Source organism: Hesperophylax consimilis, chromosome 4 (genome assembly GCF_061612785.1).
Source record: "Hesperophylax consimilis isolate HC1 chromosome 4, BYU_Hcon_1.0, whole genome shotgun sequence".
NCBI lineage: Eukaryota > Metazoa > Arthropoda > Insecta > Trichoptera > Limnephilidae > Hesperophylax > Hesperophylax consimilis.
The window spans coordinates 11,232,587-11,258,025 of NC_142839.1; the positions used below are offsets into that span (position 1 = coordinate 11,232,587).

A 25,439-nucleotide genomic window follows, 5' to 3' on the forward strand; every position below is an offset into this window, starting at 1 on the left:
AGCACAGTATTCCCATTGCTCTTATGCTCTGAGCTCACGGCTCGCATTCAATTGAGCCGTCGTTCAATTGAGTCGACTCTTTGAGCCGTATCAAAATATTGAGCTGGAACTGCGACTCCTGCTCTTAATAAAATGAGTCATGACTTTATGACCCATCGCTAAAAAACGCCGCTTGGTTCGTTCCTTAAATTATAATTTTTTTTTTTAATTATAATAAGCAATAATTACTCACCTGAAATATCCATACAAATTGAAAATATCTCCCGAGTAAAAATAAATGCCGCCGACGGGAATTGAACCCGCACCTCCTGATGTCTGGTCAGGTGCTCTGGACCACTGAGCTACGTCGGCTTATTCCCAACCCGCCAAATAATTCAATATGTACCAGTACTTCAATCAACAATTACTGCTTACTATATTTTTTTTTCACCTGTAAACAACCAACTTTATTTTTGTAGGAAAGGCTTTGTTGTTAGTGCTTATTTTCCGATTAGATGGCGTCGTGACATATTATAGATTTACATATTAACATTAGTGTATCATTAAAAAATAATACTATTTTTTTTTAATTTTCGGTCAGAAGGTTTTATAAAGGGATATAATTTTAAAACACAAGAATAAAAACGGACAAAAAAGTTCAAATTAAATTTGTTTATTATAATATAAATGTCGGTTTCATTTTAATTTTAAATCAAGACTCTTGTCAATACAGAAAAATTATTTTTTTTTATTTTTGATAACTAGCTTTTAGTAAAGTAAAAAATCATTTGAAAGTTAATATTAATTAAAAATATTTTTTAATTATTATATTCAAATTCAATTTATTTTATGTTTACTACACATTTTAACAATTTTACATAATTAATTAATATTGTGGAATCAAAACTGGAGAGTACCAAATTCAAAAATAATATGTAGTACTTCAATGTGAATTTAGTAATTTTAATGTACACAAAAAAATATATTCATATTTCAATCTGTTTAAAAACTTTTCTTTGTGGGGATAATTTCCCATAGCAAAAATATCTTAATACTGGTGCAAATTAACATATTTCAGACATAATATAACAAAAACATACAAAATAACAATACCATTATTGTGACATATTCGAGTTTAATAATGTTTTATGATGAACTGTATACAGGGTGTCCAGGGGTAAAATGCACTAACTTTGGGAGGTGATTCTGCATGATTAGTACAAGCAAAAAAATAAATAACTTTTTTTTTAATTTCAACGTTTTAAGGTAGTTTTAAGATACAAAAGTTGAATTTTTTGATGTATTAAATATTCTTCTATGGAAAAATATTTGGGAAAAAAAAACAACAGTTTTTCGAAAAAGATTATGTATCTTTTTTACTTCTACCATCATGTAGAACCACCTCCCGAAGTTTGTCCACTTTACCCCAGGACACCCTGTATGTAAAATACATAATTCATTATTATATATATATATATATTATCTATGTGTATCTAAAATTCCAAATTAGCGGCCATTGAGCACTCATTCAGAAAGGGGAAACAAATTTTACAATCATGGTTGATGTAGAAATATCAAAAACATGAGAAAATGTATGAATAGAGCGACCATCTCAGCACAATTTTTGCGACTGGTCCTGCCGCTGAGAGTTCCATTGCAACCTCATTTTCTGTTACATCCTTCGATTATGAGTAACAGGGAGAGGTCACAAAGGAGTTATCAGCAGTGTGCCTAACATGTAGGTACTTTAGAGAAGTTTTCATTATTATCTTTAATGTTCCCAATTTTTTTAAACATATTTGGAAGAACTATTTACAATATTTTTTTTACCTTGGCCGAGGTGGTAAATGGAGATTTGAACTGTTAAGTTCCTCTGTGGGGTAACTCAGTTACCCCTATGGATACAGGAGAAATCATAAAAGGCGAGCTTGGACTTATTATTTGCCATATCCGGATCATATTCCTATTCAGTCAAAAGGCTATATATTTTATACCATAATATATCGAAAGCAGCTGAAAAGATAAAAAATAAACCTTTTTTGTGCCGAGCCCCATTTCGATGCTTCAAAAATCTCCAAACCCCAAGAAAATGATTATCTTAATTTTATAGTAAAAGAAAAAATTATTGCTGCTTCAAATACGAAATGTATATTCTAAACCAGCGGTTCCTGTACTTTTATCAGCCACGGAAACCCTAAAAGTGTGTGGGCAGAACCATATCCCAAACATTTATCCCTTCCTAAATTATGAAAGAAAGACAATCCATTAATATCGGAGTTATGTTTGAGGCTAAAGGAATTGGGGTATTGAATATAATAATAATCGTTATGAGAACACGGAAGAAAGCGCCGCTGACGCAAATTTTGCTTGCCTCAATAAATAAAAATGTTACTGATTTTCATAATTCGGAAACTTCCCTTCCAAAAATATTTGGTTGCAAAATCTTTCAGTATGTTGGTAAAATGCAATCCATTAAAATATATTAAGCACTGACCATATTAAAATGCATGGCAGACAAAAAATCCTGCCCCCCGCATTGAGAAACACTGATGTACACATTGTGACACTTAACTTACTAACATAACTTTTGTTTATTTAAATAATTATAAACTTGTGAACCTTCTAGGGTAGGTAAATTTATGGGTGTATGAAATTTTAATGGAATGTACAATATATATGTAGATATATTTTTGTGGATGTATGAAATTTGAGTTCATATACAAATAATCAGTTTACCAAAAAATATTTTTTATGTATCAAATTGCTATATGCCTACAGAAATTACGGAATAATTTAATAAAAAGGTTACAATTTTACATTATTTATACAACTGGGGTGACTGTATATATGGATCAATCACTTTTCTATTGTTTTGCACAATTCAAAGTTTAAAGACAATTATTTTTGGCTCAAGGAAATTAAAAAATAATCAGTTTATTAGAAAAACCTTTTTTAATGACGGGTTGTTTCATTGAATTTGAACAATTCGTCAAATTTAAAAGTTAATATTCAAGTTCTGTGAAAGTCCTATTAAGTTCTGTTATTATTTCATCATGGGCCATTCATTTATTGGCCAATAGCAAGCCTGAAAAGCATTGCGTCACAAGAAATAGAGATGAACTTAATAAGCCAACTTGATATTAAACTTGTACAAGCTTCTAAAAGCGTATGCCAAACCAGCGAAGATTGTTCATTTTGTAGCAAAAGTATTGTCTAATGTGTAGCGAGACGATGTTGTTCTGCTAGAAAGAAATTAAGATTTTTATCAATTGTTCTTTTATCGCAAGAAACCCCACCTAAAATATTTCTAACTGCCTCAATTTCGTGTTTGAAAAATGATCTTCACAAAGCTAGTATGTAGTGAGAATTGGGATGAACTTGCTAAAAGACAAATTTGCTCAGTGCAAACCAACAAAAGGTAAAGAGCTTCTTCCGATTTTTCAACTGTGAGATAATGCACTTTCATTTCGATAAATGTTTTCAGTCCAATATTTTTGGTTTCGGTGTTAATTTTTAGATCACACAACAATCAATATCACTGATAAACTGAGATACACAAAAGTTGAAAATACGACACAGAAGGTAACTAACACTGAATAGACGCGATCTGCAACTCATGGTGGGGGGAAGGATTTGGGATTTCGATCTAACCATCAGCCCATGGAACTTGATCCTTATTTGGCGGCATCCTCTCCCCTTCATTTACTGAATGCTGGGACCTTTTTTTCAAATGCAAATATACCCTTCTGTTTGTTATGTAAAATACTAAAGATGGCATTAGACTGGTTTTCGACCAAAAATGAACTCTGACCATTATACCCCGCCACCCTTCATTTATAAATGGATTTTTAAAAAATGCCCTTATGAACATTGTTGTATTCAGAGGACACCTGAAGAACAAGAAAAAAAAATTTTATACAACATTTTTTTTAAACCCAGTACAAGAAAAAAATCTGCTTAGCTGTTAACAAATAATTTTTAATTTTTATCAAGAAAAAAAAAACTGTCTTTATCTAGGTAAGCAAAAATAATTAATCATGTTTAATGACAGAAATAATTTTATTTGAATTTTAGATCTATTATTCAATATTCACAAGTTGCATTATATATTTATTTAATATGATACGTGTATATTAAGTGAAACTCTCTTATAAGGTTTGTCAAAGGTTCAGAAAAAAACTTATTATGCACAAAAACCTGGGTCACTTTTCAATTTCAAGTCCTAACCAGAAAAACAAAACTTTGAACAAGAAAACTATTTAAAGGGGTTTCACTTTTAATTTTTGCACATTTTAAAGGGTATTCACATTTGCAGTCAGCAATACATTTGACCTGCCCCTTTTTACTTAATTTCAGATTTAATTCTTTAACCCTTAGAAAACGGGTAATATTTTGTAAATATCTCAAAGCCAAATATAATATTGAAAATAATATTTTAAACAATTGTCAGGCATCTACAATGTCAACATTTTACTTAGGAATTTTCATTGACAGTATTGAAATGCGTTCAAAACTTCTAAAACCTTGTTCTACACACTACACATTGCAGTGCACCTGAAGGTAGTCATGATTTCACTGAACTGCTATTGTAGTTTGTCGTATCCTAAGGGTTAAACTCCTGATGTTTGATTCTAGGTACCCCTGTATGAGAAACTTTTTAATTTATGTTTACTCAAGACATCGGTTATGACGTCCGTGTACAATACAAGGCCGCTCGCAGCCCAACTGCTGTGACGTCCGCGTACAAAGCAGGGCCGCTTGCAGCCCAACTGCTGTGACATCCGCGTACAACAGGATAATAAGAAACTACTACATATTAATGTAAGAAGTAATGAGGGGTTATGTGTTACAATAAAATGCCCTATCCATGGTCTCATTTCACAGTGCATTAAATTTCTTTTACTATTTATAACCGAAGCGACGGCCTGACTAGCAATTATAACTCTCAATAATTTAAGAGAGTAACAAATATTTAAATTTGTACTTGTTACGTGGGCAAATGTGCAAAGGTATTGCAGTGAATTTTGAGTCGAACATAGTACTCACACAGATGCATTGCTTGCATACAGCATATTTCAAACTTGTTATTTGACTTCAGAAAAGAATATTTCAGTGAAATTTGAAAAAGTTAAATTCAATTTCTTTTTTTTAATTAATGACTAAAAGGAACACAATGTAAAGACTTTCTAAAATTCAAAATCAACCAATGAATATCATACTTTTCGTCCCATTCTCGCTAATAACAATAAGTAGGCGAGTTTTGAAATGTATACATAGACACCTTTACATAAAAACCTAAGTATGTGCTGTTCAGGCCAACTCTAATTGTGCGACCGATGAGGTGGTATTGAATTGCACTCATAATTATAATTACATATTATCATTTAATGCTATGCAAAATTCCATTCAAATTATAAAAAATCAAACTAATGGAATTTTAACAAGACTGGAGCAGAGAAAAGTGTTTGTTGCAAATTCAACTCTTTTACCTGATTTTACAAAGCACGGGATAAATTAGTACGTAAATAATTTAATTTAATATATATATTTATACATACTGTGAAACTCTCTTATTCGATTTTCCAAGGGCCCCTAAAAAAACATATTATGTGGAAAATCTTATAAGAGAGTTTCACTGTATTAAAATTAAAAATTGCTTAATTTATCCAATGTATAAGGTTTTCCACAAAATAATTTTTCTCAAGATCCCTTGAAAAACCTTATAAATTGGGTCATTTATAATTTTGTCTTCAAGGGACCGAAAAAACAGAAGATCTTGTGTGGGAACCTTATAAGAAGGTTTCACTGTAGTTGTTTATTGCTGGATTATTGTGTAATAATAGTGCATAGTAGGAAGAAACAAGAAACTCAATACTATGTAGTTACATCAATGATATAAAACAACTTCAATATTATTTAAGACCATCAAAGATTAATGGTTTCCAATTGTCAGAAGAATACATTAAAATAATATGAAAATAGCAAAACCCTCTTACAAGGATTTATGTGGAAAAATCATGTACATACATGTATGGGTTCCTATTAAGGCATTTTTTTCAGTTTTCTAGGGGTCAAAAAAACTAAATTTCCCAAGTGGGAATCTTACATGAGGATTTTACCATCAATTTATTTCATCGGAAGTCAGCTTATATTCTATACAGAAAATAATGACTGATAAGGAATGAGAGATCAAATTGCACATTTAATTTACTACTATATTATTCATATACTCTATTATTAATACAATATTTAGGGAAATTTTTTTAAACTTTTATACAGGTTGATCACACTACTTCGACTGCTCAAAATTGAACCAAGCTCTCTAGATAGCTGATTTTTAAAAAAAATGTCCTGCCAAAGCATTATTTATGTGTAGTTGTAATGCGTCATATCAATCTATAACGTCATAAACACGATTGTACAACTTTTTTTTACTTTGGTCGACCGAGTTCAATTCAGAGCAATCGATTGGTCTCATATTAACCACTGTCCCAATTTGCACGAGATTATTGATTTATTTATATTTAACTGAAGAAACAAATGCATATCCTCCATAATATCACCTAGATATTTCTGATTTGGTATCAGTTTAATACACAAATGCTTTGTAGAAATCAGGGAAACAGTTAATAAAGACAATCTTGTACAAACTTTCAGATAATTTATTCGCAGAAAAAAAAAATGTGGCGCAGTACAGTTTATAAAACAAACCAAATTAAATTTAAAAAAATAGCTTTATCATTTCCCAGAATATGTGTATGAAAATAGAGGAATCGAGGAGTTGGATGCAATAACAACTTAAATGTATACAAGCTGTTTTTGCTCCCATCGACTTTTTGTTATCTCCGATCCCCGATTTATCTGCTGTGTAAATATTACTTCCATAGGTTTTACACAGACACAGGTTACAAGCATTTCTAAAAAACTTTGAACGTATTTTATTTAAAACTACAATTTTCATCATAAGTTGTTATTGCATCCAGCTCCTAAATTATAACTTAACACTTTGAAGAAATTTAAGTCCGTGCCGTCGTCGATATGCTATTATATTAAATTACAAACTTCACTTATCACTCTACCAAATTTGTCTCTCGCTAAAGTAATCACAACATTACAAATATGTTAATATTGGCAAATTGTTTCCACACAAATCATTTTCACCCGTTCACTGTTCACATCAGGAGTCTTCCAGTCACTATCTCCAGGACCATCTTCCGCCTTAGGTAAGGCATATCGTCCTGGGAGAAGGAGATGGGCGCATCTCGGGAGAGGAACTCTGCAAAGGTGCAGGAGAACATGCCGCAGTCGCTGCCATTCATCTGCTGGGGAATATCCTGAAATAAACAAGCCACAGTCAATCAAGCTGATATTCAATATGAAACAGTAATGTATGGATATATTTGTGCAGACTGATGTATTGTGTATAGAAAGTTTCAATAGTACTGTCACTAATCAGCCATCCCAAAATCCGGCCTATTAGTGTTAGTGTAAGCGGTCCATTATAGTGCAGGTTTAAAAACAAAAACACCTTTCAAAAATTCACATTTTTGGGTTTAAAGGTGTTATGTTAACATTTGCTAGAAGACTCCATTTTGTAAACTTATTCACACAAAAAAACACGGCAGAACGAAACAAACAGAAAAACATGCAATAGTTGCTAGAAAACACCGAACTCGGACTAACCGAAATGTCCTAAAATAACAATAATTAACCCTGGTGACTAGTAAAATGGTCAATTGTATTTGAATAAAACTTTACTTTGGGCACTCGTACAAAGATGGCAGCCAATATCGGAAATAATTGATAAAATAATATACATAATTCAAGTATCGGTCGCAACCTAATCTTTTTACTTTCTGTGTCTTCTTCGATTTCAAATTTTCATTGAAAATCATTGATATAATTTTCAATAATAATAAATATGACAGTGGTGCTGCTTACATTTTAATAAATTTTCTCTCATTTGTGATAATGTCGTCAAATGATGATGACGTTATTTTGACCGACTATTACATCCGATGTCACCGAAGGCAATGATCATATTGCACACATCATTACAAAGAAAGAAATATCAATATTGTAGATTTTTCATAGCAGCAAGAAAATTGGCAGAAGGTGATAATGTATTTCATTCATTTTATAGAATGAGTAAAATAATAAAGATATCCTTCCTTGCATAATCTGCGAGATTACTACAGCGGCGCTTCCAGAGTAAATAAAGACAATCCAGTCACCTTGACACATTCTCTCTGCCACTCAGATGTATCCAACCTCTCCTTCCTTTTGTCCAAACTCTCAGCGCTGAGGTATCCAAGCAGGGCATCGCAACAGTCCATGTTCTTGCCGCCCATGCTGTCAAAATACAAGATCTTTTTCTTTCTGAAGTCAATGATGCTCATACACCAGTGAACACCCAAGTGCACTGGTATCAACATGAAGTCGTGGGAAAATATATCCACCTGGAACAGTCAAGAAAATCGGTAAATTACTTCATTTTATATGTAACAAATTTAAACAAACAATAAATTAACAAGTTGGTACTGTAATTAAATTGTCCAAACAAAGGAAGCTAACAGTCTACAATGGAGTGCTGATAACAACTATGATGTATGGCAGTGAAGCATGGAATTTGCATCAGAACCTGGATTTATGGTTAGGAAGCTAAGAGAGTAACCTCGTGATTTAGGCCTGCAGTTCATTGACTCTCAGATTGCATTTAATTCAATGCAAGCAAATTTATCAAGCTATTTTATTGTTTTGGTTTCATTTTAAAAGCATTTTATTAGTATGTATATACATCAGATGATTGTTATTTGTTTAAAAGTCAATGGTCAAGGTCAATAACAAATTTAGCATTAAAGTAAATTTTTATTAATAATACATTTTTGTTGTTTTAACATACTGATTTATGTAACAACAAAAAAGCAGGTAAAGCATTACATAATATCAGCATCGATAATACACTACTTCTGTCTGTTTAACCAGTGGACTGCCGATGGGTCTCCGGAGAACATGCGAGCATTCTAATATTATCCTTGTTAAAATAATTTGCGATGCGATTTGACCTTGACACTTCGAAAATGTATGAAAAACAAAATCAGCATTTTATGAATGACGCCTCTCTGAAGGCTGAAAAAATATTTTTCTGTTTTATGCTCCGGCCTTCAATAGGTTAAATGTGTCTGGATCAGCGCCCTTGAGGTGATTTTGCACAAAAACGGCGCTATACAAATCATCAAAATATTATTATTATACTTCGGAGAATCAGAAAAATAAATTAACAAGTTGAACACCGATCGTGCTCCGGAGACATTTTCTTTTTATAACTAAAAACAGGTTTACGGAGACTGCTCTAATATCATCTGTGCTGGAATTTTTTTTCCATACCATTTTTACCTTAATGCTTTGAAAACTGTTTAGAGAACAAAATCAGAATCGCTTGCGCTAACAACACTGCAGATGACTTATTTTTATTTCATGATATAAAAATTATGAACTAAAATTTATCAATTTTATCTGTACATGTCAAAATCCATTTTCATTGAATGGCGTTCCAAAAATTAAAATATTGGAATTTTCAAAGCAATATTAAGGTAATTTTTTCTTTGAAAACACCTTTTGACTATTGTTTTTTGTGTGTGGTATATTCAGGTTTATGTACAAATAATATAACCACTTTACATATTCTTAGAAATATTTTTTAGTGTTTTTTTTTTCAGGTGAAGTTAAATATTCTCAGGTAACATGATACAATATAAACTTGAATTGCATATAATTAATAAAATATATTATCTGTTAAAGGGAAAAATAAATAAATCATAGTTTTTATTCCGATATTTGAGCATAACTCATCAAGGTAACTTTTGAGTATTTTCATCCGGCAATCGAGTGTATTCTGAATGCAAAAATAAATAAATGTTGTTTTTATTCCGATATTTGAGCATAACTCATAACTGTGGCAGAGCTCTGCATATTTTCGTCCGGAAATCGAGTGTATTCTGAGGATTTTTTGCTCCGGCTTTCAACAGTTTAAAGTACCTGCACAGTATGTAATTTGATATCTAATTTTATTTACAAATTACATAAAATTTTGACAACATTTATTTTGCTGCTAGGACACTTAGGAAGTGAAATAAGCGAATCACCATGCAATGTGATTTGGGTCACAAACCATAAAGCCTGCTTTATGACGGAATGGGTTAAACTTACCGACATAGGAATTAATAGACGAGAAGATAATGGCGAGGGGTAAAATCAACTGTTGAAGAACGAAGGGAGTAAGGCTGACTGTGATTCGTCAATAAATCAATCTGACAGTAAATAGGCATCTCGCATTATAATATCACCATTTAGTTCTTAAAAGTAAAATCTGCTTTTGAATGAATAGACATTTCTACATGGGAGCGCAAATTACTCGCCACGTTATGAACTAATTTGCGAAGTCCAAATTCGGCAAAGTAAGGCAGCTTCTATTTTCAGAGTCGTAGTTAGTTTCAGAGTATTTAGTTAAGACACTTTTACAAATGTTTCATAATTTACTTACCCCAGTAAACAACGATGAGCACACTTGAGAATCGCTACATTGTGATGTGATAGTATATGTTTCTAAAACTGATCCATATAATACGGTGTGAATAAGCTTAAAATAAAGTAAAATAATGCTTACTTATGGAATGTCATACGACAATTGGGTTTATTCTCTTTTTCACATCTATTTTTACAAGTTTTCATATCACAAGTCAACGATTTGCCGTGTTATTTCGTAAAATGAACCGATGATGCCTCGACCATAGTTCGCACAAGAATGATGACGTCACGTTTTCAAATTTCACTTGAGGCCATATGCGAGCCCGGCCGGCTCAATGGAACCGGTATGGGGAGTGGGGATAATACGCTTTTAATCACTTAGGGCAGGTCTACTAATATTCATATGTCTATGGTTAAACTATTTGATTATTAAGATATAAATGATTATGCTTTAAGTAAATGGAAATCTTACTTTTCTCGTCCACCTCTTAAGACCTGCATGACCGGACTGCATGAGTTTTGGGTAAAAGAATGTATTCATTCCAAACACTCTGGGCATGTCATTGTTCTTTTCACTCCTTTCCATCAATAGATTCATGTAGAAATTGATGACTTCATCATTAAGCCAGTTCAAGCCGGCCAGTGTCTGGATGTCGCGTCTGCAAAACCATTTTACCAATAAATAAAATCATCCTGATGCATAAAGACAGTTTAATTCTGAAAAGCTGTTTTGAATTAGTCAAGAGAGTCAGATCTAAAATTGCAATAGTGTAGTGTGTGTTGTTTGTTGTGACAGAAATGCATTGTGAAAAAACTAGTATTCCAGTACTGGCTGTACGACATTGATAGATGTTGGGAAATATTTTAATTCTTACCTGTGGATACTCAGGTTAAACTTCTCAATGAGTACTTGATTGGGTGGGTGAGGTCTCAAAGCGTTGTTGATAATCATTTGCTGTTCATCTGTCAACTCCGGTAATGGAATTTCTTCAGGCTCTTCACTCTCATCCGTCAAATCCAAAATGGAGGAATTGATATCCTGTTGCTTCTTCTTGAGCCAGAACTCACGGTTGCACTTAGATTGTGTTGTTGACACAATAATGCAATCTTTCTCTTTTTGTTTCTTTCCTATATGAATGTTTTGGTACTTCCTGTTCAAGTTGTCCATCCAATCGCCATTGATGTACGGCCTCTCTTGGAGAGACTGGCGCAAGGAATTGACTCGTTCAATACGGACAGAAGATGAAGTGGAAGCATCATCAGCAGACACCACTTGTTCAGGATCAGAATCAGATAAAACCACGGTGGCAGTCGGGTCATCCAGTGATTCTTTCTCCATAGTTCCATTCTGTAGTTTATGTTTGAGATCTTGCTCATTGCTTTCTAGTCCAGAAGCTTTACTTAAATTAGTAGTCAAATCTATTATACTCTTTTGGCATTCCGACATATCAACCAAGGTCTTGTTCAGGAATCTACCTTTTGAGAAGCTAGAGAGCCTGATCAATTCTTCATAACGCTTTTTATCATCAAGCCTATTGCACTTCTGAATGACCCTGGTGGTGCTCGGTAGGTTCAGAGATGACATTCTCTTGTTATTTGTCTTCCCATGGCTACTTCTTCCAGTATTCTGAGATTTCCAAAAGGGAGTAAATGAGTTAAGTCTCATGGCTTTACTGAGAGAAAGCGGAGTTTTAAACCGACCAGTCAATTGTCTGGAAGTCCGCAGGGAATCGCTTGGAAAAGATCTTCTGGATTCTGAAGATTTGGGTTTGCAATAAGAGCATGGTGGGTCATAACTGGAATCATCATCATCCGACAATTCCACACATTGATGAGAACTGTTTCCATTATATTCATGAGAATCCTTCTTATTGCCAGACTTGGGACGCTTCATCATAACTAAATCAAAATCCTCATGATCTGAGAGAACAATAAATTTTTCTTGAGGTGATTTGCGGGAAGGTTCCACTGACTTTTTTGATTTAAAAAATCTTCTTTCTCTTTCCCTCGGTTCATGGATCACGACTACCTAAAATAAAAATGATATGTTTATCATTAGTGCATGGATGTCCTGGTTTCTTGTCAGAATATAACATAGCTTATGGACTCATTACAACAGACTAAACAGCAAGTCATCTGCTACGTGCCTTCAGGCATAACTAGACAACACGTGGACTGGTCAACCAGGAGAAGTTTGAAGAAAAGGGAACTTTGGAAACATTGGATCACTGTTTGGCCATTGGAAGTAAATAGGTTAAAGAAGGATTTCCATTGACTTATGTAATAATGTAAGCAAGATGAAAACAGTACTCACATCATCACCATCTTCATTGTCATCATCATCACCATTTTCTTCATTCTGGGGAATCATGTACTTAGCAGCTTGTGACGGGGAAAGGCTAGAAAATCTGTTTCGATAAGCTTCATCTAAGGCCGCCCTATCCAGGTCTTCCTTCGTCACACCTGTAGACTTAGCATGTGTGCTAAATTTGGATGAATCTGCTGTCACAGAAGCAGATCTTTGAGTGAAATATAAAGGTTTCTTCAAAGACGGACCACTGGAACACGATGGCTCTGGCTGTGTAGAGTCCTGAAGGCCTAATGACTTCTTCAGTTCTTTACCATCGACAAATAAACGAGATGCCGGAGTAGAAGTACTGGGCACATCTTCTCTGACTATAGGAATGTAACGAACTCTAGGGCCGCCTCCAATTCTATGTGGAGAAGTCCACTCTTCTTCTGAAATCAACATTGAAATTAGAATAATAATTTGTATTACCTGTGTGCAATTACTCAGCTTTCAAAAAAATGTACAGGCAAATTGTATTTTTGTAAGTAGATAACAAAACAAAAAGGTACCAACTGCTTTGAATAAGGACGTCCAAGGAGCAGGGAGTATAATATACAACCACCAAATACATACAGAGATAGTAGATTGCAATATTATGTATTAGGTATGTGATAATTGGGTGGTTGACACATGACAGGTTATGATTAAAAATAATTTAGTAATTTATTTCAATACATGTACTGATAATACTGCTCACTATTTGTTTCGTAAATTACAAATTTCTTACCGTCAGAAGGCATGACTATCTTGGGGAAATGACTCCTGACAGTTTTGTACTTTTTCATTACCGGAGGATCATCATCGTCATCTCCGGATCTGAAACAGAAAATGTACGATATTGATTGAAGTAACTTCACAATATACTACCGTAAACAGGTCAAAATGTTACAAACTGCCAGAAACTAGCGGCACTTGTCAATGAAATCTTTATAGGCGGCATCCTCGATGACAAGAGTTTAACTAGGAACACAAAATATTGCCGCCATAACACACACACTGCAGTGAAGTTAACAACAGAAAGTATACCTGTCTCTTTTAGCACAATTGTAGGAGTTATCATCTTCCCGAAGTCCTATGAATTTACCTATATACCCTAAAATTCCCTTCATATTCTACATTAACAGCGTCGTTCAATTGTTTGAGAAAAAAGAACGTCAACAAGGCAAAAAGCAGAAACACCAGAAACTGAAGCGGACATTGAAATTCCATAGACCAACTTTCTTGTTTCTATACATAGATAAACTCGGATGAACCACTCACTTTCTACAGCTCACAATAGTGATGGGCACAATCGACAATTCATTGATGATTTACTCGATCTTTTTGACCATCGAAATATTTCTATTTATTATCATGGACAAATCGATTCTGTCAAAAATCATCACACGATTTTTTTTCACGACGATACAAACTTTTTGAAACGTCAATGAGCAAGGAATCGATTCTTTCAAAAATCATTTGAAACCACAGCCATCACGTCATTGATCAGAATAAATCATATTATTTAGATGTCACCTACGACAGGTAAAAACATATTTTTTAAAAAGTGCCATCTGTTGGACGAAAAAGCAACACACACTATTGTTTATCTATCCGCATAGAATTAATGAGCCACAGCAATGCTTGGCGGTGTACAGCTATTAAAGATTTAACAACAGAGTTTGCGAAAAGTTCTGTGTTCAAGCTAATGTGAAGATAATTTTATTTGCTATCTCACTCTGTATTACATTACTTTTGTTATTATTTTTATGTCTTGCTTCTTGCTACAAAGCAATCCCAATGAGTTATATACTTCATTTTATGACGGATGGAATTTATGACTCAGCAATGCTTGTTAGTTTTTATTAGTAATTTATATAAATGAATAAAATAATAGTTTTGATAAGCTAAACAGATAAAAAAAAATGTTGGTTCACGTCATGAAATTTCTAATTTATGGTGAAACCTGATTTTTGTGGGAAACTATTTTTACTAGTATACTTTCCTCTGAAGAGGCACACTCATTTTTAAAACTATTTTACTGGTACGAGGATGAAGAGTATATATATTTTTTTAATATTCCATAAATAGAAAGTTAACCAACTGCACACACTACTTCGTTAATCGCCTTATCAAAAATAACTTATACATCTATGTTCAATCAAATTGATGGTCATTTGAATTAACGATGGGCACAATCTATGAATCTTTGAGGATTTACTCGATCTTTTCAATCGAAATGTTTCGATTCATTGTCATGGATAAATCGATTCTGTAAAAATCACAGTCCGAAACAATCGTTTTGAAACGTCTTCGAACAAGGAATCGATTCTGAAAAAAAACATTCGAAACCAAAATTGGAAAGAGATATTAGCTGATTATTTAAAATATTATCTAGCAACCGAAGACGCTATTAGTATGTGAACAATTAATTTATATTTTAGATTGGGAAATACGACGCCCGTACATTTATTGTGAGTGAAAAATGGTATTCTGATTTATAATAACTTGAGAAGTTTGTTAATAATAGAATTGGATAATTTTTATGGCGCCGTTTTTTTGATAAATCACATCGAGGGCGCTCCATAAAAAATGCATTTTAGGGTTTTGTATGTATTTGTTGTGAAAGACGCAATTTAATATTACATTCGGAATAGTGTTAGAGTCCAGGTGGACTCTAACACTAACAAACCCGTGGGGATGAAATATTCAATTCTTTTGATGTTTCAATATTTCGATCACGTAAACGTTTCGATCTCACCGATCCCATCACTAATTTGCATATCTATAACAATCTATAATATCTATGGTTAAAGTTAAAAACGCCAAAAAACGCCGAAGTCAGGCGGAACGCAAACTAAACGTTATGGATACAAATAACTAAGATTATTAAATAAAGAAACTTATTCAACCAAATAAACACATTCAACAATGCCTACTCTGGAAGGAAGCGACGTTGATATAATTTTTGTAAGTTTTAAAAATTTGCTTTCGGTAACCTTTCATAAACCTCTGTAGTATTTAGATTTTCAAAATATGACGTTGCTAATGCTTACATTACGTATTATTTCAATCATATTATATACATACCTGACTTGAATAACGTGGCTACTATCATATTGTTCTCTTTAGATATTTTGATTAATTTGAGGCTGCAGTATTGTCAGCACCATACTTACATAGATAGATAATTACAGATGTACATTTTATATTTTTTAAGCATCAAATTAACTATCACTGTGGTTCTTTTTTTCATTGCAAACAATATCTTTGATTGAATAATAATGAGATTTCAATGCATCTTTTACCATCTCTACCAACGTAAATAATTGTTCCTTGTAGTAATTAAGTAGAAACATAGTGTAATATCCATAATCTGTGCCTATAAGTGATGTGGTTAGGTAAATATTTACCGCACATTGAATAATCTACTGTTACAATGCAATGAACTCAACCAAATTTACGCATTTTAGTGCACATACCTAATTTTTAACATTTTTACAGTTGAATTAATTTTTATTTCAGAATGAAGATGACCTCCCATATGAGGAAGAAATTTTAAGAAATCCCTTCTCTGTTAAACACTGGTTAAGATACATTGAGCATAAAAAGACTGCTCCCAAAAATGCCATAAATATGATATATGAGAGAGCTTTGAAAGAACTCCCAGGATCATTCAAGCTTTGGTATAACTATCTCAAGTTGAGAAGAAACCAAATGAAAGGAAAGTGTATTACTGATCCAGATTACGATGAACTGAACAATGTGTTTGAAAGGTCTCTCGTGTTTATGTACAAAATGCCAAGGATTTGGATGGATTACTGTGTTTTCCTTACCAATCAATGTAGAATATCAAACACTCGCAAAGCATTTGATAGAGCTCTCAGGGCTTTACCTATAACACAACATCACAGAATTTGGCCCCTCTATTTACAGTTTTTACGGAAGCACAATGTCCATGAGACTGCTGTTCGGGTTTTCAGAAGATATCTCAAACTGTGTCCCGAAAATGCAGAGGAGTACATTGAGTACTTGATTTCTATTGATCGCTTAGATGATGCATCGGTTAAACTAGCCCAAATCGTGGATAATGAAAACTTCCAATCCAAACACGGAAAGTCTAATCATCAGTTATGGAACGAATTGTGTGAACTCATTTCCAAGAATCCTGATAAAGTGCACTCGTTGAATGTAGATGCTATTATAAGGGGTGGATTAAGGCGATACACTGATCAGTTAGGGCATCTGTGGAACTCCCTGGCAGATTACTATGTGCGAAGTGGACTGTTTGACCGGGCCAGAGACATCTATGAAGAAGCCATACAGACTGTGACTACTGTCCGTGATTTTACTCAAGTTTTTGACGCCTATGCGCAGTTTGAAGAGTTAAGTCTAAACAAACGAATGGAAGAAGTTGCCAAAAATATAACTCCCACTGAAGACGAAGAGACTGATTTGGAACTGAGGTTATCTCGGTTTGAATATTTGATGGAAAGAAGATTACTACTCCTTAACTCCGTTCTCCTGAGACAAAATCCACACAATGTTCCTGAATGGCACAAGAGAGTCAAGTTACACGAAGGCAATCCTCATGAAATAATCAACACTTACACAGAAGCTGTGCAAACTGTTGAACCCAAGTTGTCCGTGGGAAAGCTTTTTACATTATGGGTTGCTTTTGCCAAGTTTTACGAAGAAAATGAACAAATTGAAGATGCCCGACTGGTTTTTGACAAGGCAACTCAAGTATCATACATTAAGGTAGACGACCTGGCTTCTGTTTGGTGCGAGTGGGCAGAGATGGAAATAAGACATGAGAATTACGATGAAGCCCTCAAACTAATGCACAAAGCTACTGTCTTGCCGAGTAGGAAAGTGGCTTATCACGATGATACAGAAACTGTGCAAATGCGACTTTATAAATCCCTTAAAGTTTGGTCCATGTATGCTGATCTAGAAGAAAGCTTTGGAACATACAAATCTTGTAAAGCTGTGTACGATCATATCATAGATTTAAAGATTGCCACCCCACAAATAATTATCAATTATGGCCTATTTCTAGAGGAGCACAACTATTATGAAGAAGCTTTTAGAGCTTATGAAAAGGGAATATCACAGTTTAAATGGCCTAATGTTTACGATATTTGGAATACTTATTTGACAAAATTCCTAAAGCGATATGGTGGTACAAAGTTAGAAAGGGCAAGAGATTTGTTTGAACAGTGCTTAGAGAATTGCCCACCTGAATTTGCTAAGACTTTATACTTATTGTATGCAAAGTTAGAGGAAGAGCATGGGTTAGCAAGGCACGCTATGGCGGTGTATGAAAGAGCTGCCAGCAGTGTACCACCTCAAGAAATGTTTGAAATGTTCAATATTTATATTAAAAAAGCTGCTGAAATTTATGGTGTTCCTAAGACTCGACAAATTTATGAAAAGGCAATTGAAGTACTTACTGAGAACCAATCCAGGGAAATGTGTCAAAGGTTTGCTGAAATGGAAACAAAATTAGGAGAGATAGATAGAGCAAGAGCTATCTACGCCCACTGCAGTCAAATGTGTGACCCGAGAGTGACCAATGAGTTCTGGCAGACTTGGAAGGAATTCGAGGTGAGACATGGAAACGAAGAAACAATGCGCGAAATGCTCAGGATAAAGCGAAGTGTACAAGCAACCTACAATACTCAAGTGAACATGATGTCAGCCCAGATGTTGAGTAATGCCGGACAGTCTGCCGGTACCGTGGCAGACTTGGCTCCTGGCGCCAAGGATGGAATGAGAATGCTTGAAGCAAAGGCTGCAGAAATGGTGGCTCCAAGTTTGATGCAAAAAGGCGGAAACATCATGTTTGTTCGTGGAGAAACTCAAGGACAGAACCGAGACGGTACGGACACAACTCGCGTGGTTAATCCAGACGAAATCGCTATTGATGATGATGATGAAGACGAAAATGGCGATGATGGCTCTGAAGAGAGCGCAGAAGAGGAAATGCCCATTGAAAAACAATCCATTCCAGCTAAAGTGTTTGGTAGTCTAGCAAAGCCGCAAGAAACAGAATGAAAACTAATACAATATAATTTGTAGCGAATCACAAATTACACAAGAGACTCATCTTTTTCCTTAGATAATAAACTGTCTTAAGCGTAAAAAATATTGTTTTTGTTCATATTTTGTAAATCCATTTTAGTACAAAAAATATCATTGAAAACACTAGATTTAAAAAAAAAACATTGCAACAGCTTCTAAGGTTGTCAACAATAACTTTATTTTAAAAATTGTACATAACAACTCGCATGAAAGTGTGCACTATTAGTCACAATTTTATACAGTACATATATGCGTTAACATATTCAAAGACATAATGTCGTTTTAGAGGAGATGTGTTATGACGAAACATACATAATATGTAAGAATCATTTCCCTGAAATATGTCTGTTTCATGTATATTATACGTCTTTCATCTGGGATGTGATACGACACAACGGACTGGGAAGTCAAGTTTTAAATTGTGTGTAGCCTAACTATTTGTGTCACAGCGTAAACACTTCCATACTTGATAGTGTTACACCCAAAGAAGATAATTTTTTTATTATCGATTTTCATCAACATCACAAAACATGTGTCATATCACAAACAAATAGTTTTCTGGTAAGTGTCCCATCAATGTGTTAACAACGTAATATTTGCAAGCGGGTGCGTAATGCGTATGCAGCAAAAAGAGAAAACTGTTTGTTTAGATAATATCTTTTGGAGCGGTGATAAAGTGCAAAGAGTTAGAATACTGAGGAGTTTTAGTATATGTGTTGACGAGATTCACATCATTATGAACTCCGCCGAACATGATCAGTTCTCCCTTGCCTCGGACAAGGGTATACATGATGAACTCTTCAGGGGCTCCCCGCATTTCCTGTTCCTTAGGACACATCCAAGACACGGAAGAAAAATTATTTTCATTCAACACTGATGATATATCCAGGACATGTATGGCCAAAGTGTTTCGGCGTAGTTTTTTAGTCAATGGAGGCGTGGTTGGTGCATTTTCATGCCTTAGTGTGGCAAGACGTTCCATGGAGATTCTGCGATTAAGATGCTCTGGAGGTGCTGGGGGAGTAGCATCGCATGCAAATGCCGCCATCTTGTATTTGTCAGCATCGTTCACTTTACGTACAATCTTAGCCCCACTTGGTGAAAACTAGAAAATAATTAAATTTATCGATATATTTTTTGTTTCACAGGTAGCAATCACTTTGAGGGTATTTATAACTATAATTTGAATAAATTGGCTATGTTTGGAAGCCACTTTATTGAATATTATATAACTTAATGTATAAACCAACCGGTTTTGGTTTCGCCTGAACCCTCCTCAGGTTGGGGAAGGAGATGGGTAGGAATAAGGTGGGGAAGCACTTGGATGGTTACCAAAGACTGCTAAAGTCATTTTAAGCAATGTTTCAATTTCGAATGGTGGTCTTTCACCAGGGCAATACTAAGATTATCTTTCAGTCTGGAAAGTGCCGCAAATATAGGTGCTATATAAATATTATTTTCAATGAATTGATTTATTGTGAAACAAGACAAATCTTCCCTAAATAGTATAAAATAAAGTTGCTATCCGTGTCTGTCTGTTTGTGCACTAAGTTCTTCTAAACTACACAGCGGATTTAGACATGGTTTTGACTATCGTTAAGAGAATTTCTTCCGGAAGGTTTATATATATAATAAATGCATTAGAAAGTAGAGAAAAGTCTGTTTTGTAATTAAGACATAAAAAAATATTTTCAGGCGCTTACATTGCTAACGCTGACTAAACCTTATGAGATACATCAAAATAATGTACTACAGAATTGTATATCTTAAAAAGGCCTAGAGAAAAGTCTGCGATGGTATATGTCCATCTCTTAAGGATAACCCCCAGCAACGCCGGGTACACTTCAGCTAGTAATATATAAAAATTCAGCCTGCGTAAGTTTGTGCTTGCAAAACTCGAAAAGTGGTTGACTGATATCGTTGAAAATTTGTTCTTATTAGTGAAGTGTTTAGATTGTGTTTTCTATTAGAAGAAGTCGAGGACGCGTGAGGAGAATACTTAAAGCACTATCTCTGCACCAAAATGAGATACGGAGTCGAATTTGTTTTTTTTATTTGGTGCAATAGTTATATTTTAACACACTTTGATCGGGTTATTTTTTCGCCGGCTGACCGCTGAAAACGGGCGAAAATAAAGGTCCCGCGCGAATTTGTTTAATTTGTTTTAAATCGCTATATCTTCGAAAATAATGGAAATATTTCAATAAAATTTTCTACATATTAACTCAGCATACCCAAGCTATAAAATTTCTAGCCGAAAACCAAGTATTATTTCTAATGCAACACAATAAATCGAAAACAAAGTCATTGTTGGGTAATTAGGGCTCAATTTTTTAAGTATAAACTAGGTTTCAATTTTATAAAATTACAATTTATTATATTTTCACCAAGCCCAAATCATTATAAAAACAAAAAGAATTGCCACTTTTCTAGTATCGTCAGAGTAACATATTATTACCCATTGAAATACCACGTGTGCAATTGCTCCTCGCACGGTACAGCGGACCAAAACCATCGGAACGTGCTAATAATATTGGTTATTTTTTCAAATGAAATTTAAAATAATCACTTACGGTAGAATGCTTCTCGTATTGCTCACGTAATATTGTTTATTGTTTTTCACCATACACTATTAGGTTTTAGTTTCTAACCACTTTTATCTAATCAGTTTCAGTTCACGTCAACATTTTTTTCATATCTGGAATATTTATGGGCTTCCACTTGATGGATTTGTTCGTTTGTTTGAATCTTGATTCATTTTGAGCATGGTAACGATTGCTTTCTTCTGCCATCATTTCAAACAAATCATTTCCAATAAATAGTTCTACTACTTGCATAATACTTTTGGAATCAGCTGGTGTTACGCAAACACCAGGATGACCTAAAAATGATTCGATATTTGGCGGATTATCTATTCGAGACCACTCTTCTCCTTCTTCCTCCATATCACTTTCTTCAGAATCACTAAACTGTAATGGCATCACTGACATTCTTCTCCTACAAGGAATTTCTTCACTTCCACTAGATTCTTCACTTTCACTATCGAATTCAGACAAATAATTACTAGAACAGGCAGATAAATTATCTGCAACGATTTCATAATCACTTTCGTAATTTTCAGAATACATTTTGAAAGGTTTTAAAAAGCTAATATAAATATTATCTCCTCGGAACACAACCGTACGACAATTTGCGTTTTAAAAACTGGCATACACTTGTAAATATTTATTATGGTCTTGTCTTATCAAACTGTGTTTGCCGATACCTGCTTTTGTTAGTCGCGTCAGACACTGTGCGCTCGCTCGCACCTAGGAGTTGAGTGGGTGCGGAACAGAGATAGAGAGATTTGTTTCGGGTTTCATGGTCATAAAAACCCTCATTCCAAGAATTGAATTATTAGAATAACAGAATATGTTATCTAAATTACTTATTTCGTTGATCTTCAAACGCAATACTTATCAAGTGTCAGGTGTTCAATAATAATAGCCATTTTAGTTGAAATATCGATGTACACAAAAGACTCCAAGATAAATACAAAAAAAAGACTTGCATTGCAATTTGATAATTATGTACATATAGTTGGGACCTTTATAAAGAGATTGGTATATAATGTTCATATAAAAACATCAGATAATTTCTTCTTTTCTGCCATTGAAATGAGGCGGGCGCAGAAGGTAGAACTACCCTTCCCGACGTTAAGCATCAATCGACCGAACGGGTAGAACTACTCTTCCCGATTAAAGTGTGTTAATACATTATTTGATAATGTGAACCTCACTGGGTGCTGTACCCGTGCTGAGGCCCCCTGAGAATTAAAGTCGATGTAATGTAGTTTTTTCAAAGTAACATTGTGGTATAGAGTAGTGAGTGGTGGAAATAGTCAGAGACGCCCGAGAAAGACATTAGCAATAACGGAGCATTGCGGGTCCATTAGTTAATTATAATAATAAAAAAGATTAAATATTAAATAATCATATTTATTCAAACCTTGTTTCCGGGGCCGCCTTTTCCAGGTCTTTTTGGAAGTTGTCTATTCATTGGTAGAGTTGCAATGTTGTCATTAGAAGTGCCCTGCTTCGCTTGATCTTTGGTCTCAAGTAAAAGTTTCTTTTCATTGGTTCCTTCCAATTTGACATCATTAGCATTGTTAGCGTTTAACCTATTCGTTAGATCGTCCAAACTCATATTGCTTGGACCAGCTCCCGCTCCTATGACAACTTCAACCATCTTAACAGGGGCAGAGATGGTAACACGTCGGTGGGGCAATGATCCCCTCTGTCCATTGACATTGTTGTCTCTATCTAGGGGCCGCCTTGAGTTTTGCTCCATCCGTTGGGACAGGGCGTTATCGACTCTCTGCTCGGCTGTGGCCATTCGCACGGCAGAGGTTACCGGATGCTGGCCGCCATTACGGTTGCGACTCAGACTTACGACTTTGTCGCCAACCTTAAACAATGATTGGAATTGATATTATATTTTCATTCATTACATCACCTAAGGCTGCGTATATATGTACAAACCAAAGCGCGAGCAGAGCCACGCAATATGGGAAAGGAACAAATAAACAGCAAGCGGTGTTTAGCGCCGTTTTGGTTTGTACGTGTATACGCAGCATAAAACGTTTAAATTATTTAGGAAATTATATCAATTTTTTTTATATTTATTTAATTTAACTCAATCACTACGGCAATCCTATATTTTCACACAGCATCCCCAAAGATGACAGGCCCTGAGGGAAATAATTTCCCTTAGGGCCTCTTGTGTGGAGATAATGTAAAAAAAAGCTAAGTAATCTCTAGTCTTCTGTAATTTTATTCCGAAAATAAAATTACACAAGATTATATGAAGGTTCCTAAACATTTTTTTTTTTTGACCATGTTCGAATTCCGTAAGGGTGTCTTTCTAAGGCCGGTCCTGTGCAGGCGCAATTGGAGTGGTTAACAACAAAACCGAACTCACCGCCCTTGAAGTTTTTACTTGCGCCAGGCACCGTCTTTCGCAGGGCCAGCCTTATATCTTTCACCAGGGCAATATTGAAATTATCTATAATTCTGAATAAGAACAAGAAGGTTGGAAAGCCAGAGAATGGTTGAAAAACGATGTTGGTTCAAAAAAATGTTGCTAGCACGGCAATGGTTATTGTGGCCTGGTTTATATAAAAACATATTTTATTAAATGAACATACCTTAATAGCAGGATGGCACCAAATATTTCCAGCAGACCATTCTTTGTTCTTAACGGTCAATTCATACCATAGCCATACGGAGCCATCCATCTTAAGAAGCCAGGCATCGTTGTACACACATCTGTTGTGGAAAGCTTGCACCCCTCCAATGATCATGATGGTATTTTCATTCAAAGTAATCAACGACTGACCATACCTCGGACAAGGCTTGGGGTCGGCAGTGGGTTGCAGCCGCCAAATAAATGTCTTCAGGTCCAGGATCCACACATCATTTGAGCATTGGAGGGGAGATTGCACAGTGGGCTTGTACAGCCCTCCAAACACAATCATGTTGTCATCTTTGATCATGGCAGAGTGCCCGGCCATCGGAGGTGGATTATTAGTCGCACTCATCAAAATCCAACGATTGCTTGTAATATTGTAAAAGTGGATCTCGTTGAACATCATCCAATCCTGGTAATATTGCGACAAAGACGGATACGTCCACCCGCCAAATAATATCAACGAGTCTTTGTAGCAAATTAAAGAAGCGTAGGCTTTTGGAGTGGGGTAAGCTCCCATGGTCAAGGGTCTGATCCATTGCCTCTTGGACAGATCAAATCGCCAGAGATCGTTGAATGCCGTTGAGTTTGTTGTGCAACCTCCAAATATATACATAGAATTCTCGTGAACGCAAGCTGCATGTGAAAATCTTTTCGTTATGGACGGTGCCATATCGACTGGAGTAATATTTTTCCACTGGACATTGAAATCTGATATGGCTCTGTATAAATCATTCGATGCTTTTCGCATGACATCTGTGAACAAAGTATTTTGTATTTAGAGCGAGTGTGAGAAAAACATGAAGAACTAGTAAAATAATTTGTTTATACAGAAGATTAAAGACAAATTAACTGTGAATTATCTTACTTTTCGATGAAATATACCATTTCTTGGACACACACATGCAATCTTGTAAATCTTTATATGGAGGTAGAAATCCTAGAATAAATTCAAATACTTCATCGGGAAGGTCATCGATAGTCTTTGCATAAGGGTCAAACATGGTAGAACTCTCGGAGCAGTCCATGGTTGCGGCTTATTGTCAGACAACGTCCATGGTTCGAATATTTTACAAAATAATGAGATTATTTGAAAAGAGCGAGATAACAAACGTCACTCAATATTTAGACGGGAATTTGGCAACATTTCTGTCGTGCTGCCGCAAGTGAAAACAAAAGTATTCTTTTTGTGGTTCCTACTTAATTACTTTTGACGTTTCTCGTCAATGTTTAGGTACCATAAACAAATCACAATCACAGTCGGTTCAGTACTATAGTGCGATTATCCATG

General features: G+C 34.8%; 3 protein-coding genes and 1 non-coding gene across 5 annotated transcripts; 1 reads left to right on the top strand and 3 right to left on the bottom strand.

The window, feature by feature from the left end:
- Nucleotides 1-278: 278 nt before the first annotated feature.
- On the bottom strand, nucleotides 279-351 carry TRNAS-AGA (transfer RNA serine (anticodon AGA)). Its single transcript has one exon. It is a non-coding gene; the product is annotated as a tRNA-Ser (tRNA).
- Nucleotides 352-771: 420 nt separating this feature from the next.
- On the bottom strand, nucleotides 772-14,060 carry LOC149424182 (uncharacterized). Of its 2 annotated transcripts, none has more exons than XM_089651340.1 (7): nucleotides 13,883-14,060; nucleotides 13,584-13,672; nucleotides 12,821-13,245; nucleotides 11,382-12,535; nucleotides 10,979-11,165; nucleotides 8,214-8,438; nucleotides 772-7,313 (listed from the first exon to the last, which is right to left on the bottom strand). In XM_089651340.1, exons 1-7 carry the CDS (start codon nucleotides 13,963-13,965, stop codon nucleotides 7,152-7,154), a joined length of 2,325 nt encoding a protein of 774 aa, XP_089507466.1. In that variant the 5' UTR covers nucleotides 13,966-14,060; the 3' UTR covers nucleotides 772-7,151. The 2 variants fall into 2 exon arrangements, with proteins under 2 accessions (XP_089507466.1, XP_089507467.1); XM_089651341.1 differs by lacking the exon at nucleotides 13,883-14,060 and adding an exon at nucleotides 13,750-13,832.
- Nucleotides 14,061-15,667: 1,607 nt separating this feature from the next.
- Nucleotides 15,668-18,980, top strand: fand (Pre-mRNA-splicing factor SYF1 fand). The gene is made up of 2 exons (XM_089651342.1): nucleotides 15,668-15,805; nucleotides 16,361-18,980. Exons 1-2 carry the CDS (start codon nucleotides 15,767-15,769, stop codon nucleotides 18,893-18,895), a joined length of 2,574 nt encoding a protein of 857 aa, XP_089507468.1. The 5' UTR covers nucleotides 15,668-15,766; the 3' UTR covers nucleotides 18,896-18,980.
- Nucleotides 18,981-19,050: 70 nt separating this feature from the next.
- On the bottom strand, nucleotides 19,051-25,294 carry Fbxo42 (F-box protein 42). Its single transcript, XM_089651344.1, has 4 exons — nucleotides 25,017-25,294; nucleotides 24,108-24,904; nucleotides 22,910-23,368; nucleotides 19,051-20,027 (listed from the first exon to the last, which is right to left on the bottom strand). The coding sequence occupies exons 1-4, from the start codon at nucleotides 25,174-25,176 to the stop codon at nucleotides 19,569-19,571; spliced, it is 1,875 nt and encodes a 624-aa protein (XP_089507470.1). The 5' UTR covers nucleotides 25,177-25,294; the 3' UTR covers nucleotides 19,051-19,568.
- Between the last annotated feature and the right edge of the window lie 145 nt (nucleotides 25,295-25,439).

Coding starts and splice junctions, on each gene's coding strand:
- LOC149424182 (XM_089651340.1), bottom strand. CDS start 13,965: ATGAAGGGAATTTTAGGGTATATAGGTAAATTCATAGGACTTCGGGAA. Junction 13,246..13,583: donor GATAGTCATGCCTTCTGACG/GTAAGAAATTTG, acceptor TGTTGATTTCAG/AAGAAGAGTGGACTTCTCCA. Junction 8,439..10,978: donor TTAAGAGGTGGACGAGAAAA/GTAAGATTTCCA, acceptor TGACTGTTCCAG/GTGGATATATTTTCCCACGA.
- fand (XM_089651342.1), top strand. CDS start 15,767: ATGCCTACTCTGGAAGGAAGCGACGTTGATATAATTTTT. Junction 15,806..16,360: donor GCGACGTTGATATAATTTTT/GTAAGTTTTAAA, acceptor TTTTTATTTCAG/AATGAAGATGACCTCCCATA.
- Fbxo42 (XM_089651344.1), bottom strand. CDS start 25,176: ATGGACTGCTCCGAGAGTTCTACCATGTTTGACCCTTATGCAAAGACT. Junction 23,369..24,107: donor GGTGCCATCCTGCTATTAAG/GTATGTTCATTT, acceptor TCATTGTTTAAG/GTTGGCGACAAAGTCGTAAG. Junction 20,028..22,909: donor AAGGCGGCCCCGGAAACAAG/GTTTGAATAAAT, acceptor ATTATTTTCTAG/TTTTCACCAAGTGGGGCTAA.